The 15,000-nt window shown below is 42.0% G+C and overlaps 1 protein-coding gene across 1 annotated transcript in view; it reads right to left on the minus strand.

Annotated features, from left to right (window-relative positions):
• The window catches only part of LOC147034934 (extracellular calcium-sensing receptor-like), a 117,552-nt gene that overhangs the window by 79,419 nt on the left and 23,133 nt on the right, over nt 1-15,000 (minus strand). Inside the window, exons 3-7 of the mRNA XM_085859560.1 lie at nt 10,819-11,247; nt 9,173-9,498; nt 7,314-7,437; nt 6,802-7,098; nt 6,247-6,485 (exon numbers count right to left, since the gene is read on the minus strand). Coding sequence (XP_085715686.1) covers nt 6,247-6,485; nt 6,802-7,098; nt 7,314-7,437; nt 9,173-9,498; nt 10,819-11,247 — 1,415 coding nt within the window. The remainder of the gene's footprint in view (nt 1-6,246; nt 6,486-6,801; nt 7,099-7,313; nt 7,438-9,172; nt 9,499-10,818; nt 11,248-15,000) is intronic.

Here is a 15,000-nt window from a genome sequence, read left to right on the forward strand (position 1 = left end):
ATTCCCCCCCTTTTTTCCCCCACGCTGAGATAGTGCGAAAAGGGGGCCCCGTTCCCACCCCACTCCAAGTGGTGCCAACGAAACCCGCGAAGGAGCACGAAGTCGGGGCACCGCCGCCCTGCCACATTTGCGGCTCACCACGAAGATGCGGGTCGGACCCACCCGGTCTCGCGGACCTGACCGCTCTTTCAGGTCACGTGCAAATATTGGCCCACAGGCCCCGTCTGCCCCATTTTCTTTGAGGGTGGCCTTTTCTTTTGTTTCTGTGTAAACGTGTGTGTGTGGCGCCAGTCTGGTGAAGTAAAACTGTTAAGTGTTGCCGTGTGTTGGTCTTATTCGGTAGTATCTCTGCGTCATTGTTTCTTTTGTTACAATTGCTTTTTGTGCATAATTGTTTTAATTGTATATGTGTGCTTTCCGTGTTCCACGGAATAAATGTGCATCATGTTGAACTGTTTTCCCATTTCTCTTCGTCTTTTCTTTAATTGAATCTCCATCTTGCTTCACGAAAAGGGTTTGTAGTGGGCTTAATACGCCCGATAAGTAATCAGAACCGTCGAGGCCGACGATAACACCGCTCGGTTATCCCGATAGTACGGAATGGACCGCTTAAGCGGCCCGTGTCCGGAGTCGACCTGCGGCGAGGTGCGATCGCCCGGTTTACCATCCGCGTGGGTACTTAGGTAGGTCGAGTTTGGCGAACAACCCTATCCCACGCGGGTGGCCGATTGGCACGATCGTGGTGAGGCCGAAAGGCCCATCCGTGACTAGCTCCCGGCATTAGTCCAAGAGAGTGATGACAGAATTGTCCGTCCGGTGGGCGACGTGCCGCGATTCGAGTCACGTAGCCGATCGCACGCCGGCGGGCGCGAATTCGCAACAATACCATGGAGGGGATTCACTCAGGAAGAATTTAGCAGCTTAATTATCACCATGTGATAAATGCATTGTGGGTTGGGGGGCTGGTGGTTAGGATTAGGGGGCGAGTAGTTTCGGATTAGCTCAGCACCCTGCCAGATGTGGAGTTTTGTGGACAACGCGCTGTCCGCCTTTGCCTCTGAAGATCTCTCCACCTGTATCTCTTCTCTTGCTCACTCTTTCTCATCTATTATTCCTTGTGAATATTCATATCAGATTTTAACCTTTGAAAGTTTATTTTGATGAGATTTTAATAAATGATACCAATGAATAGTTCAGGGATATCAAACATTTATTCTCTTTTCTTCAAACTGAAAATTCTCCAAACTCATGACAGATATAACAGAAGTTTACTTTGAGTACATTACGGACTGGCTTTGTATTTTGAGCTGATTTCTAGTTCTTATTTGAATGCTTGAGTCGGTGTATGGTATCTTGGAGTTTGGGGGGTGGGGGCGATAAGTTGTTTCTTGTGGTTTTGTGTTTATACCGGGTCATGTGTAATTAAAGGATCCTTTTGGGAATCCTGGAGGATTAATTTTTGTTGAAATCTTGCTTGGAAACAGGCAAAGGAATAGCCTTTCAGCATCACAGGAATGCAACAACCACTCGACATCAGTTTGTGAGAATTATTTTTTCATTCAATCACCTGAGAAGTGTTGGCTTCAGCAGGCAATGGTAACCACTCAGATGTGATTGTCCTATCAGGAGTTTGCCATCCATGTGACAATATGTAATCACCTTCTTCCATTAAACTTGGTGTGGCTTAATGGTTAAGGTGGATGATTTAAGATATTGGGGTCTTGAATTCAATCTCTTGTTGGCCTATTGAATTAACACCAGGTGCATTGACTCAGCCTGTCATCCTTCTGAAGTTGGCAAAATGAGTTTTAGCTTACTGGTAACAGGAGCATTGCATCATTGCACAGCCATGCCCCCAGAAAATTATGCAGCCACAGGCTGCATACAAGTAAATAACCTTCTTCCGTTCACTTGACTAACCTTTGTTTTCTTACATGCATCAAGGACTAGAATTTAAACCTTACCTAATTCCTATATATTTGAATTCAAGAACCCCATTCTTCTTGCAATTTGCTCTATCAACTTTTTTCACCTATTTAAAGCAGTTACTAAATATTACTGTTATAGATAGGCCTCCATTGTATCTGAGAATATTTTTTTACTCATCCTCCTTTTTGATGGAATTGATCTCTATTTTCAACTCTTATTGTCTACGATTGTAGTCTGCTTGTTTGTGCAAGCATACTGTGGAGTTTTCATTAAAAAAAAGAGTTATAGAATAATCTGATTTGAGCACATTTTGATACCTGTCCACATGCACAGCCATGTGAATTTGTTTGGCTGTCCAACTACCTACATGTATCCTTACTATAATTCATGGACTGGTGGTTGGGTGTGCGTTTGTTTGTTTGTCGCACTACTCCTCCTACAATTCTGGGCTGATTACATCCAGACTTGCTACATAGGATCAGTATGACCTCAGTTAGTATATCGGGGTGTTTTTATCTTTGCTGGTGGTCTTGGGGGGAGGGGAGGGGGAAAGATGCAAATTATCTATGTAAATGTCTATCGTGTAGCACCCCCTCCGGAAGTGGGAGGGTATTGCAAGTCTCCACCATTTACAGTTCAGTATTCCTGTCTCCACATTCTCTAGTGCAGTGAGGTGTTTTTAATTCTAAACAGGAGGTATGTTTTTCCTTCATGCACGAAACCCAGGTTATTTTTTTATTCATTTTTGGGAGTGATTGAGGGAGCTGACAGTTGCCTGTACATCGCCAAAATAAAGCTAAGTGTCAGAAGAACACGTTGCATACTTGGAAAAAAGATTGCCCCACCGGGTGGATACTCTGCTAGTTTCTATAATTCCTTTTGAAACTGACCAGGTTATTTTCAATTATTTATGTTAAAATTATAATGATGAGCAATGATGTTGTGCAAATCTCTCCTCCACTCTTGGTCCTTCTGCTCTTTGAGTACTCTTCAGCTCCTCTTGATTGCATGTGTTCTTCCAGTAACCCCCCCCCCCACACACACACACACACATTTTATATCCCCAAATCCAGGCTTTCTGCACACTTCCTTGTTTTTGTTATTATTTTTGCTCGTTTGTGTGACTGCTTTATATCGATTGTTCAAGCCCACTCTTCCCTCAATTGTTTAAAGCAAGAGGTGCACTATGATCGTACATCATCCCCCTATCCGTAGCTGCAATCTCTGCTGCTCTCAATTTTGGATGGAGAAGAACCCTATTTAATGAAACAATATTGTTGTGGTGCCAGGTTCGGTGATGAGGACGACCGCTAGATGGAGCAGTTGGGCCTTCTCCCACCGAACACCGGAATGGAAAGTCGGCACCCCGGATAACTCTGGAGTCAACGGGTTGCTTAAAGGATGGTGGTCACCAATATTTTGACGGCGTGAGGTAGGGTCCACTTGTCTATTCCAATTTACCTAAGTACTCACACCATCTAACTACTGGGGAAGCCACACCCTCAGCCGGCTTTGTCCGAACCGACTCGCTGTTACCGACTTGGTCCGGCATAACCGAGCGGGAGTTACCAAAGCTGCGCTGGTCCAAATAACAACTTACGGCACAATCAGCCTTCCTGAAGGCTTTGTCACACCTTGACGTTTTAGCCAGCGTATGGCAAGGTATCAAAATGTATGTAAAACGCTGGCGTACGCTGAACTATTGATGTTTTTTTTCCAATTTTGGATGTATTCATAACGAGTTGGACGTATGCATAATGTATTAGTAATGTACACAGAACGTTTCGATAACATATAGATAACTTATATCAACGAATGCTGAGCGTGTTGTCAGCGTTCACAGCCTATGCCCAACGATAGTCTAACTTATGCATAACGCACGGCAGCGTATCGCCGACGATCACGTGGCGTAGCCTTTTAAAAGGCTGCGGCTCGATGATTCAAATCATAACCGCACTAGACATCGAAGTGTCAAGGCGCTGTCACACCTTGACGTTTTAGCCAGTGTATGCTGACGTATGAAAAATTTGCCGAATACGCTGGCACACGTCGAATAAGTTGTGGGTAAGTTTTGTATACGTTAAGAGCACGCTGAAGCACGCTGGCATACATCGTAGTACGCCGAGTACGTCAACAAATTTTCAACATGTTGAAAATTTTTCGACGTATACCAGCATATGACACACGTTCTGCATACGCTGGTCATAAGTTGTCGGCACGTTATGCCATCGTTGACACACGTCGACACACATTACTTGTAAGTTACTCATAAGTCGAAACACGTCGAGGTAATGTTTAGCGTCAGTGTTCCAGACTCCCTGTTTTTTTTTTTCTTCTTCTTCGGTATGATGGTGATGTTGACACTTCGATTTCTAGTGCGGTTATGATTTAAACCGTTGAGCGGAAGCCTATTAATTATATTATATTATGACTGCACGAGAAATCAAAGTATGAACATCACCGTCATACCGAAGAAAAGAAACAAAAAAAACAAGGGAGTCTGGAACACTGACGCTAAACATTACCTCGACGTGTTTCGACTTATGAGTAACTTACAAGTAATGTGTGTTGACATGAGTCAACGATCGCGTAACATGCCTACAACTTATGGCCAGCGTATGCGGAACATGTGAGTCATACACTGGCATACGTCGAAAAATTTCAAGCATGTTAAAATTTGTCGACGAGCTCGGTGTACTACGACGTATGCCAGCGGACTATGATGTATGCCAGCATGCTCTTAATGTATACAAAACTTACCCATAACGTATTCAACGTGTGCCAGCGTTTTAGACAAATTTTTCATACATCGGCATACGCTGGCTAAATTTTCAAGGTGTGACAGGGCCTTGACTCTCAAGCCCAAACCATGCTGGGTCAATGACAGAAACGACAGGAAACGAGCTGGTACATTTAATAGGGTATTTTTACAACAATCGGGAAGGGAGACACAGAGCAGACTTTATCACGAATATGCAGGAAAATGCACAATGAGCAATCAACACTTATTCAATTTCTACTTATAGGATGGTGCCACCACAGACACACACACCAAAAGAAAATGGATCCGGATTATCTTTATTTTGACCCTCGCAGCCAAGGGGAAAGACAAGCTGGAGGTCAGAGTTTGGTCAGAACCTGGCCGCCTCGTGTGGTTTGGCGCGTGACTGCAGGTGTGAAACTCGGGGTCATTGGCGAGCCCAGACACAGTATAGCGGGGTCCGAACCAGGCCAGGGTCGCTCCTCACAGAGGGCCAGCGGAGATTCCCAGCTCAGACTCCAGGTTATTGCTCGACAAAATGAGAGATGGAAGTCGACGGCTGTGAAAGTCAGAGGACCAGCTTGAGACACGGCAACGACAACCACCAACGACGCACACCAAGAGCAATGGCGACCCCTTTCTTCTCCGACAATTCCAACCCAACTCCAGCAAGCACTAAGGGGAGCCCGGTGATTTTTATCCCTCCCCCGGGTGGGGTGGGGTGATCGGTCCTCTGAGATAATCTTTGCCCTGATTGGACAGGGTTTCGTGGGGTGATATCTGTCCCCCTCTGATTGGACAGAGAGAAAACCCTGCCTTTCTGGGGCAGAGTCGGAGCTCTGAAGTAATCTTTACCCTGATTGGACAGGGTTTCGTGGGGTGATGTGCTGGCCATCCGTGATTGGACAGGGGGGAACCCCCTCCTTTCCTGGGCGGAGTCGGTGTTCTGAGGTGAGGAAACCTCAGCCCATATCCGTGGTCGAATGCACGTGGGCAATGGCATTGATGGTGTGAAGAAGTGAAGGATTGATTTGTTGGCGTTGGGTATTGCAAAAATCTAACTAGAAAGAAACTTTGAAGCACACACACATAATTCCCTTTAGACATAGGGAGGAATCTAACTATACACATACTTATTGAAATAACTAAGCTTAGGGACTGCTGTCTGTTTGTGTGCAAATGGCTTCCAGATTCGTAACAATATTACTTGCAGGTTGCGGTGTTTACTCCCCTCCTCTCTTCTCTTTTCCTATCTGTTCTTTCCCTTGCTTGCTGTCTCCATATGTGACCCCAACTTACAGTCAGCACATTGCCATTTTACCCTCTGTCTCCTCACTCTTCTATGAACCTAGGTTTCGTATCCAAAAATGTCAAAATATCTTGTCATTCATAAGTGTTTATTACTTTGTTCTCATTTTAAAAAGAATGCAGTAGCACTTGGGGAAGAAAATACAACCAATGAAACCATATGCAGGGAATATTATAGCAAATATTTCTGTTGCGACTTTGAATTTTCCCTGCGTGCTGTTATAGGCAGGTAAAAAGGCCATGCACACCAAAAAACAACTCAGTATGCTGAAGGAGATGAACTTAGCATCATTTGTGACAGAAGTCATCTTTTGGGCCTTTGATGATGCTACAAGGCAAATGGTAGCCACCACTCCAAGAAAGGTTATATTACAGAGAGCCCAGATGGGGGAGTCTTCAGCACATTCCACGATTACAGTTCCAGGATTAGCAATAGTGTTGAGATTTACCTGAGAGCCTCCCATGAGGACCCACATAAAGGAAAGGACTGTTTGTGGTATCACACAAAGACTAATCAAATGGTATGTGTTCAGTAGCTTTAAACTGTTTAAGATGAACTTTGTATTTTGGTCTGGTTTATCTGCATGACAAAAGTTAAAATTCAGATTGTTGGATGAATCCAATAATATAGTCATCAAATTTTATGTTACTTCATAAAAAAAACAAGTGCAACTGTATTAAAGTTGACACAATTCAATGGGTTGTCATTGCTTTATTACCTGAAGAAAATCTGAATAACTCCACAGTCAAAGTAAGCACAAATGTAAAAGTAAGCAAAAGACAAAATAAAGCTGCAGGCACACGGACTCTGCAAATCACATCATTTGGTTTTCCAACAAAGACCACACTACTGGCAAAACACAATGCTATCCCTGTAAGCAGAAGCTCTGCTACATAAATGTTTGTAGCCTTCAACAGAGGTAACTCACGGAACCAAAATACTAACCAAGCCACCCCCAAAGCCATCAGAAAACCAAACAGAGTAGCAGCCAAAAGGGCGAAGGCCAATGGATCAGAAAAATCCAGGAACTCTTCGGGCATTGGAACACAGTCATCATGAAGCTCGGTCGACCAGAAATATTCTTCACAGCGCTTGCACTCTGCAAAACATTGAGTGACAATGATATGCTTTCAGTCTTACCTTTCACCAGAAAAATATTATTTATAGCATATAACGCTGACTTTCTCCAAGAAAAACCAAAAATGTGTTTATCCATTATTATTATTATTATTATTATTATTATTATTATTATTATTATTATTATTATTATTGTCATAAACATGAAAAACAAAGTTTTTCAGCAAACATACATACCAGTCTCACTCGAATACTCTCCATCCATGCAAGGAATGCAATCATAACAGCAAAATAGTTGTCCTGGAAAAGACATTTTACGGGAACCAGGCTTGCAAGGCTCATTGCACACAGACCGTGGGACCTGAAATTAGACATTGAGTTTCAGGAAATGCACAATTACACAATAGTAAGATCGTTTTCCCTTTTCCCAAGGCCGAAGGGGTGAGGAATGGAGGGGAAAGCGTTGATGCACTTTCAAGATGGACAATTTTGTGCAAGCACAATGGTTCATAAATATGTCAGAGGGATAACTGCCCCAAGTTTAGTGTGTCCAATTAAATGACAAATTCTAATAAAATACTTGATCTTCAGGGTTGCTTGTTGTCGACTTACGTCGCAATTGGAGGAAGATGTTGTCTATTTTATTCGCATTATTTCAAGACATATCCAAACCCAGCCCAATAGATCATTTGTGACATGACACCATGCTTGGTGAACTCATGTGAATCACATCATGCTCAATGGTATCACATTGCACTGTACACCACATACTGTTTGACATTAATAACTGATCTGATCTGATTTGACTGATCAATGATCAGTTGACATTAATAACTAACAATATTTAAATTGGAATATTTGCTAATAAAAAGCAAAATAAACATGTATTATAGAAAAAGCAAAACAATACAAAAATATAATGAGGTGAAGAATAACAAAATTTATTTAAGATGTGAATTATCCGACGCAATCATATCTTGTTCAGAAATGAGAAAGCCTTTTGCTTTAACAAAGAAAAACAAAGCATTCACCTTAAGCCATCAGTATCAACCTGGAACTGGCATTTAGTTGGCAGTGTAAGAATGCAATTGAGAAAATATGGGGCCAGCTTTCGTGGGTTTTTGTTAATTTAATTCTATCTCCACATACTGTAATTAACAACATTTTGATGTTGTTGCAGAACAATTTGGCAATGGCTGTTGGATGACTGCTGTTGAATGTGTACCTTGTAAAAATGAAATTATAACTTTCATTTTTGTATGATCGGTCTGTCTCAGAAGTTTTTTGATCCATTGCTACACATGAAGGGGCAAATCATTATGGCTGTAAATTTAGCATTTGGCATCACAAGATAGCGAATTGCTCGTCATTCTTGTTGTGACTAATTTACAACAAGAAGGTTATTCATGCCAATTCGTTTAGTAGATTGCCTCCAAACTTGTGACCATTCCCATACCGAATATATCGGTTCGAAGGACAACTCAATTGAAATGTATCTTTAAAAATATCGATAGCACAGACACTAACACCTTTGAAAAAGATATTGCTCTATAATGGTATTGCACAAGACAAAATATGATTTCCTCTGATTCTTCAGGTTATCGATCCTGATACAGCTTTATAAGAATGAGCATGCTATATATCAGTTAACGTGCTGCCTGAAACAAAAGCTTCATCAGTGATCAATTTAAATGGAGTTTAAAATGCTCATAATTTACCTGCACCGCTCCCCCATTCCACACGATACTTTTAATGTTGATTTCTAACTGGTGTCCTGGATCAGTGTTTGAGTCAAAGAAGCCAACTTTTTTATATACAACCTCTCCTCTGTGGTTTCTTTGCCTGTTTATTATGTCGTACTTTGCAGGGGGATCTCCAAATTTGTCAAAATATATAACCTCACCCATGTTGTTGGTAAAGTTAACTTTGATTAGGTAGGAGAGGAGCTGTGGTAGTTGTAAGCACAGTCATTAATATTAACACTTCCTTTGCTGTACATCGTTGTATTTTCTGGATGACGATTTCAAAATTCTTATTGCTTTTCAAACACATTCAAATGGAACAAAATGATAAAAACATTTCTTCATAATTTTTACCTGCCATGTTTCAAAGTTACTCAAGGTTGCACAGGTACCATTGGCAAATGGAGATTGACCAGGCACACATGTGTCCAGATTGTGTAGGGCATTTGCTGCTGCGTACACTGCCATGTACACATTATATGGGTTCCTAAGCTGGGAAACATCTGCAAATGAAGAGTTCACTTCATCAAGACGCTCACAGCCAGTACAATACTCTTTATCACCTCCTTGGTTGATCCATGAGCAGTTGAAAGCCACTTCCCACAGCTCCATAATGAAGTCGTTCAAATATTTCTGCTTCGGCATAAAAATGTTTTCTTCTTTTTGAAATTGAATGCTTTCTGTGGGAAAATGCAAAACTTCCAAAAACAATAATTAATTGATAAACGTTGCAGTTCAAAATACCATAAATTATGATTTATTAATAATTAGACCGTCCCCCGTGCAGCGGAAGATGGGGTTTTGCAATCACTTCTGTGTCTGTCCGGGGCGTTATTTTATTTATTTATTTATTTTTTACCACATGAGCTTTTGTCATCAAATTTCAACAAAGCTTTATTAGGAGAACATGGAGAAGAAAAAAAATTTTTTGTGAAAAAGTCAAAAGATCAAAGGTCAGCATCACCTAAACTCATTAATTTCCATCCAATTCACCTGAAATTCTTATTTACCATTTGAGCTTTGTTAACAAATTTTAAACATAGCTTTATTATGAGAATTTGGAGAAGTTAAATTAATAATTTGGTCAAAACGTGAAAGGTCAGCATCACATAAAATCATCAATTTTCATCCAATTGACCTGAAATAAAACCATCAATTTAATGCAGTGCAGCTCGGGACGTGGAGGTGAAGAGGTGTAAAGGTGATGCAAGGCAATGTCCTCCTAACTCTCTTCACAGCCTCAAACTGCACTCAAACTCCAAACTAACTGCACTGGAAAGGAACTGAAACCAACTCCAATACTCAAATGTGGTTATGGCCTGAGTAAACTTAGGCACCACCCTTTGGTAGTGTGGCCCACTCATTGGACGTTTGCTTCTGACCCAGGCAAAGAAAGCATCCCTTAATTACTGTAGTTATTCTCTGCAGACTACTCTCGCTAGAACTCTAACCAATGGTGGTGTATGAAAATACAACTCTCAAATATCGTTTTTGCCTGAGGTGGACGTGCCATCTACTGGGTCATCCTACCCCATGGGGTGGTCCCAATAATGAAAATCGTATGCCCCTCTCCGGGCTCTGCAGCAAATTTTGCTGCCATGGCTTGTGGTCCACCAGTCAAACAGTTCATGCTGCTTCCTTTTAAAGTGCAATGAGCTTTCCATATGGCCTTTTGCCCAAGTTCTCACCCAATCTGACCCGAAAACAGGAGGTTTTTACGCATGCAATCTTATCCCTAGCTATACCGTCTTATAAATTAAATACGCTGCCTCCTCGGTATCACATTTATCAAGATGACTTACTCTGCTATTTTCCCCATTTACAAGAGTAAATCTGCTTCACGCGAATCACAAGGACCATGGAATTGTTACAACAATCTAACTATACTGTAGATACTACAACCCTCTCTCCCATTCTACAAAAAAATATTTTTAATTCGTTTTTTTTTGTGTTATCAGCAACATCCAGACTCTTTAGAATAAACAATATTGTATTCTTACCTTCCAAATGGTAAAATGGACTCCTTACTTCTGTGGAGTGTGAATCTCCAGTGACAGGGTAAAAATTATTTGCAGATACAGACCAATCCTGTGTAATTGGTTTATTGCAAAAAGTGCAGTTTTTTCGCTCAACACTTTCAGCTGTGTGATTATTAATTGAACATTGGCTTTTTGTTAATGGTGACAAACTCGTCAAAAAATATCTGAGTCCAAGAATGTCTCCTCTGCGAATTTCAAAGCCAATGCTTCCATGAAAAATCTCAGCATAGCGAGGTGTGCTAATCAGATCAGATGTGACCCAGCCAGTGCTTGCTATCCACACTTTGTTTGTTAGATTATGAGACAAAAGCTCATCAGCAATGACATAAATGTGTGTGTACACCATGTAAAGTAATACGACACGAGCCTTTGTTTCTGCCAATACACTTCCTGAGAAAGGTGGTAACAACATCCACATTTGCTGAAATGACAACACACATTCACATCTCTACTCATAAATGTCAATGTGTCAGCCAGTGTGTCAGTCAGTGTGTTTCCTCCATCGATCTATAATTCCAGCAATGTGTGTGTGTGTGTGTGTGTGTGTGTGTGTGTGTGTGTGTGTGTGTGTGTGTGTGTGTGTGTGTATGTGTGTGTGTGTCTATGACCGCTGTTTCTAGACAACCACTGGTCCGATCTGATAGAAACTTGCCAGATATATTGCTGGGGCCCTGTGGATGTGCCTTTTCAAGGTTTGATATTAATCGGATAAGTGCTTCCCAAGTTATGGCCATTTATTTACCAACCAATGACAGGACACGTTGCTGCGTGGGCGTGGCCAATGGGGGAAGGGAACCTCAGCCGCGTTCCCCATTACTGGTTACAACGTACGGACTTCCGGATAATGATGACTTCGTGTATTCTAATAATTTGTCCATTTCTTATGCGCATTTATAGATAAACACAATGCCCCAAGTTATGATTGTTTTCATTTTAGACAGTGCATAAATTTCAGTAACATCAGAGTGAGCTGGTATGCTCCAAACCAGGGAGTAAATTTTTTATTTTTTTTGCACAATGCGACAAGTTATGATCGTTTTCATATTAGACGGTGCATAAATTTCGGTAACATCAGTATGAGCTGGTATGCTCCGAACCAGGAAGTAATTTTTTTTTCCTCTTCTCCTCCTCTCTGTATTTTCCTTGCGATGGCATTGCGAAAAGGCAAAATACGTTGGCGCTAATTGAATAATTGGCCATTAAAACTAAATTGTGAATAATCCTAACTGCGATATGCGAACTTCCGGACAGTGAGGACTTAACTTCTGCACTTCCGGATCGTGACGAGTACTGTATTCTTTCTCGATTTTTTTTCTCGATTTATCGACTTACTGTATTCTTTCTTTCTCGATTTCTGTACTTTCTCGATTTCTTTCTCGATTTTCTTAAACACAAGGCCCCAATCCAGTCAGTGATGATTACTGTTTTCTTTCTCGATTTTTTTTCTCGATTTATCGACTTACTGTATTCTTTCTTTCTCAATTTCTGTACTTTCTCGATTTCTTTCTCGATTTTCTTAAACACAAGGCCCCAATCCAGTCAGTGATGATTACTGTTTTCTTTCTCGATTTTTTTTCTCGATTTATCGACTTACTGTATTCTTTCTTTCTCGATTTCTTTCTCGATTTTCTTAAACACAAGGCCCCAATCCAGTCAGTGATGATTACTGTTTTCTTTCTCGATTTTTTTTCTCGATTTATCGACTTACTGTATTCTTTCTTTCTCGATTTCTGTACTTTCTCGATTTCTTTCTCGATTTTCTTAAACACAAGGCCCCAATCCAGTCAGTGATGATTACTGTTTTCTTTCTCGATTTTTTTTTCTCGATTTATCGACTTACTGTATTCTTTCTTTCTCAATTTCTGTACTTTCTCGATTTCTTTCTCGATTTTCTTAAACACAAGGCCCCAATCCAGTCAGTGATGATTACTGTTTTCTTTCTCGATTTTTTTTCTCGATTTATCGACTTACTGTATTCTTTCTTTCTCGATTTCTGTACTTTCTCGATTTCTTTCTGAATTTCTTAAACACAAGACCCCAATCCGTCAGTGATGATTACTGTATTCTTTCTCGATTTTTTTTCTTGATTTATCGACTTACGGTATTCTTTCTTTCTGGATTTCTTTCTCGATTTTCTCAAACACAATGCCTCATCCCAGTCGTCGTTTACGACAGCGAAGGAACGAAGCTGTGTGTCATGCACGCACAGTGGAATCTAATGAAGCACAAGCTGCTCGCTTGACACGCGACACGACACGCGTGACAAGGCGACGTGCAGCTGAAACAGATGAAGAACTAACTGCTCGCTTAGCAGACAACAATGAACACGAGGCAAGGTGTCATGCAGAAGAAACGGATGAAGAACGAACTGCTCGCTTGGCAGCCAACACTGGACGCGAGGCAAGGCGTCGTGCAGAAGAAACGGATGAAGAACTAACTGCTCGCTTAGCAGACAACATTGAACGCGAGGCAAGGCGTCGTGCAGAAGAAACGGATGAAGAACGAACTGCTCGCTTGGCAGACAATACTGGATGCGAGGCAAGGCGCTGTGCAGAAGAAACGGATGAAGAACGAACTGCTCGCTTGGCAGCCAACACTGGATGCGAGGCAAGGTGTCATGCAGAAGAAACGGATGAAGAACGAACTGCTCGCTTGGCAGCCAACACTGGACGCGAGGCAAGGCGTCGTGCAGAAGAAACGGATGAAGAACTAACTGCTCGCTTAGCAGACAACATTGAACGCGAGGCAAGGCATCGTGCAGAAGAAACGGATGAAGAACGAACTGCTCGCTTGGCAGACAATACTGGATGCGAGGCAAGGCGCCGTGCAGAAGAAACGGATGAAGAACGAACTGCTCGCTTGGCAGCCAACACTGGATGCGAGGCAAGGTGCCGTGCAGAAGAAACGGATGAAGAACGAACTGCTCGCTTAGCAGACAACATTGAACGCGAGGCAAGGTGCCGTGCAGAAGAAACGGATGAAGAACAAACTGCTCGCTTGGCAGCCAACACTGGATGTGAGGCAAGGCACCGTGCAGAAGAAACGGATGAAGAACGAACTGCTCGCTTCGCAGACAACATTGAACGCGAGGCAAGGTGCCGTGCAGAAGAAACGGATGAAGAACAAACTGCTCGCTTGGCAGCCAACACTGGACGCGAGGCAAGGCGCCGTGCAGAAGAAACGGGTAACGGCATGCACGTACGGGCATGTGAGAGCGAAGCAACGGCCTGTGTGGTTGTTGTTTCTGGCACGCGGTTTGATTTTTTGTTTTGTTACCTTCGCATTCTGCGAAAGGTTATGTTTTGGTCGGCGTGTATTTATTTATTTATTTATTTATTTATTTATTTGTAATCTTGTGATTCGTATACGTCAAAAAGTATTAAACCGAATTGCATGAAATTTGGTGGGATGATTGGTTATTAGCCAGTAAGCATTCGATTAGATTTTGGGATCGTTCGGGTCAAAGGTCAAGGTCACAAAAAGGTCAAAATCGTCTTTTTACGATCAATTTTTATTCAATTTGCATACAACTAACGCCAAAATGTTCAGAATTCAACGCCTCATCTTGTGATATGCAATATGACACATTGACGCCCATACTCTTGTTACCGGTTAGGGGTCAAAGGTCAGGGGGGTCACGACCTTGAAAACGAGATTACCTTCTCTTGTTGAAACGTTGTATTCACCGAGCATGCGAGTGAAGACTCGCCAAAACGACGTGAGTTGATTGTTGTTTAGTCCGTAGCCCCGAAAGTCGGGGGGGGGGGGTCATGACATTATAGATATGTGGTTTGTGTCAAAAGACCATTCATATGAAACCAGTTCCCCACACTCATACCAAGAACAAAAAAAGTAGTGGCGGCGAAGGTATGCGCTCTATGAGTGCCCGTTCTAATTTTGTTTTGTTTTGTTTGCACGTACGGCCACGCACATACGGGCACGCACCTACGGGCATGCACTAGTATCTCCAAAACCATGAAACCGAGGTTCCCCAAACTTTGCATGCATATTAAGGGAACACCAAGGAAGTGTATGAATGAAATTGGGTGGTTGGGTAAATTTAAACACCCCTTTTGAGATAATTAACAGCTTTACCTCCATGAAAGGCTTATCCTTGGTCAGCCCCAAATCACCTTGTAAGGG

Source organism: Eptatretus burgeri, chromosome 1, assembly GCF_056783735.1.
Source record: "Eptatretus burgeri isolate ZD-2024b chromosome 1, Ebu_testis_v1, whole genome shotgun sequence".
NCBI lineage: Eukaryota > Metazoa > Chordata > Myxini > Myxiniformes > Myxinidae > Eptatretus > Eptatretus burgeri.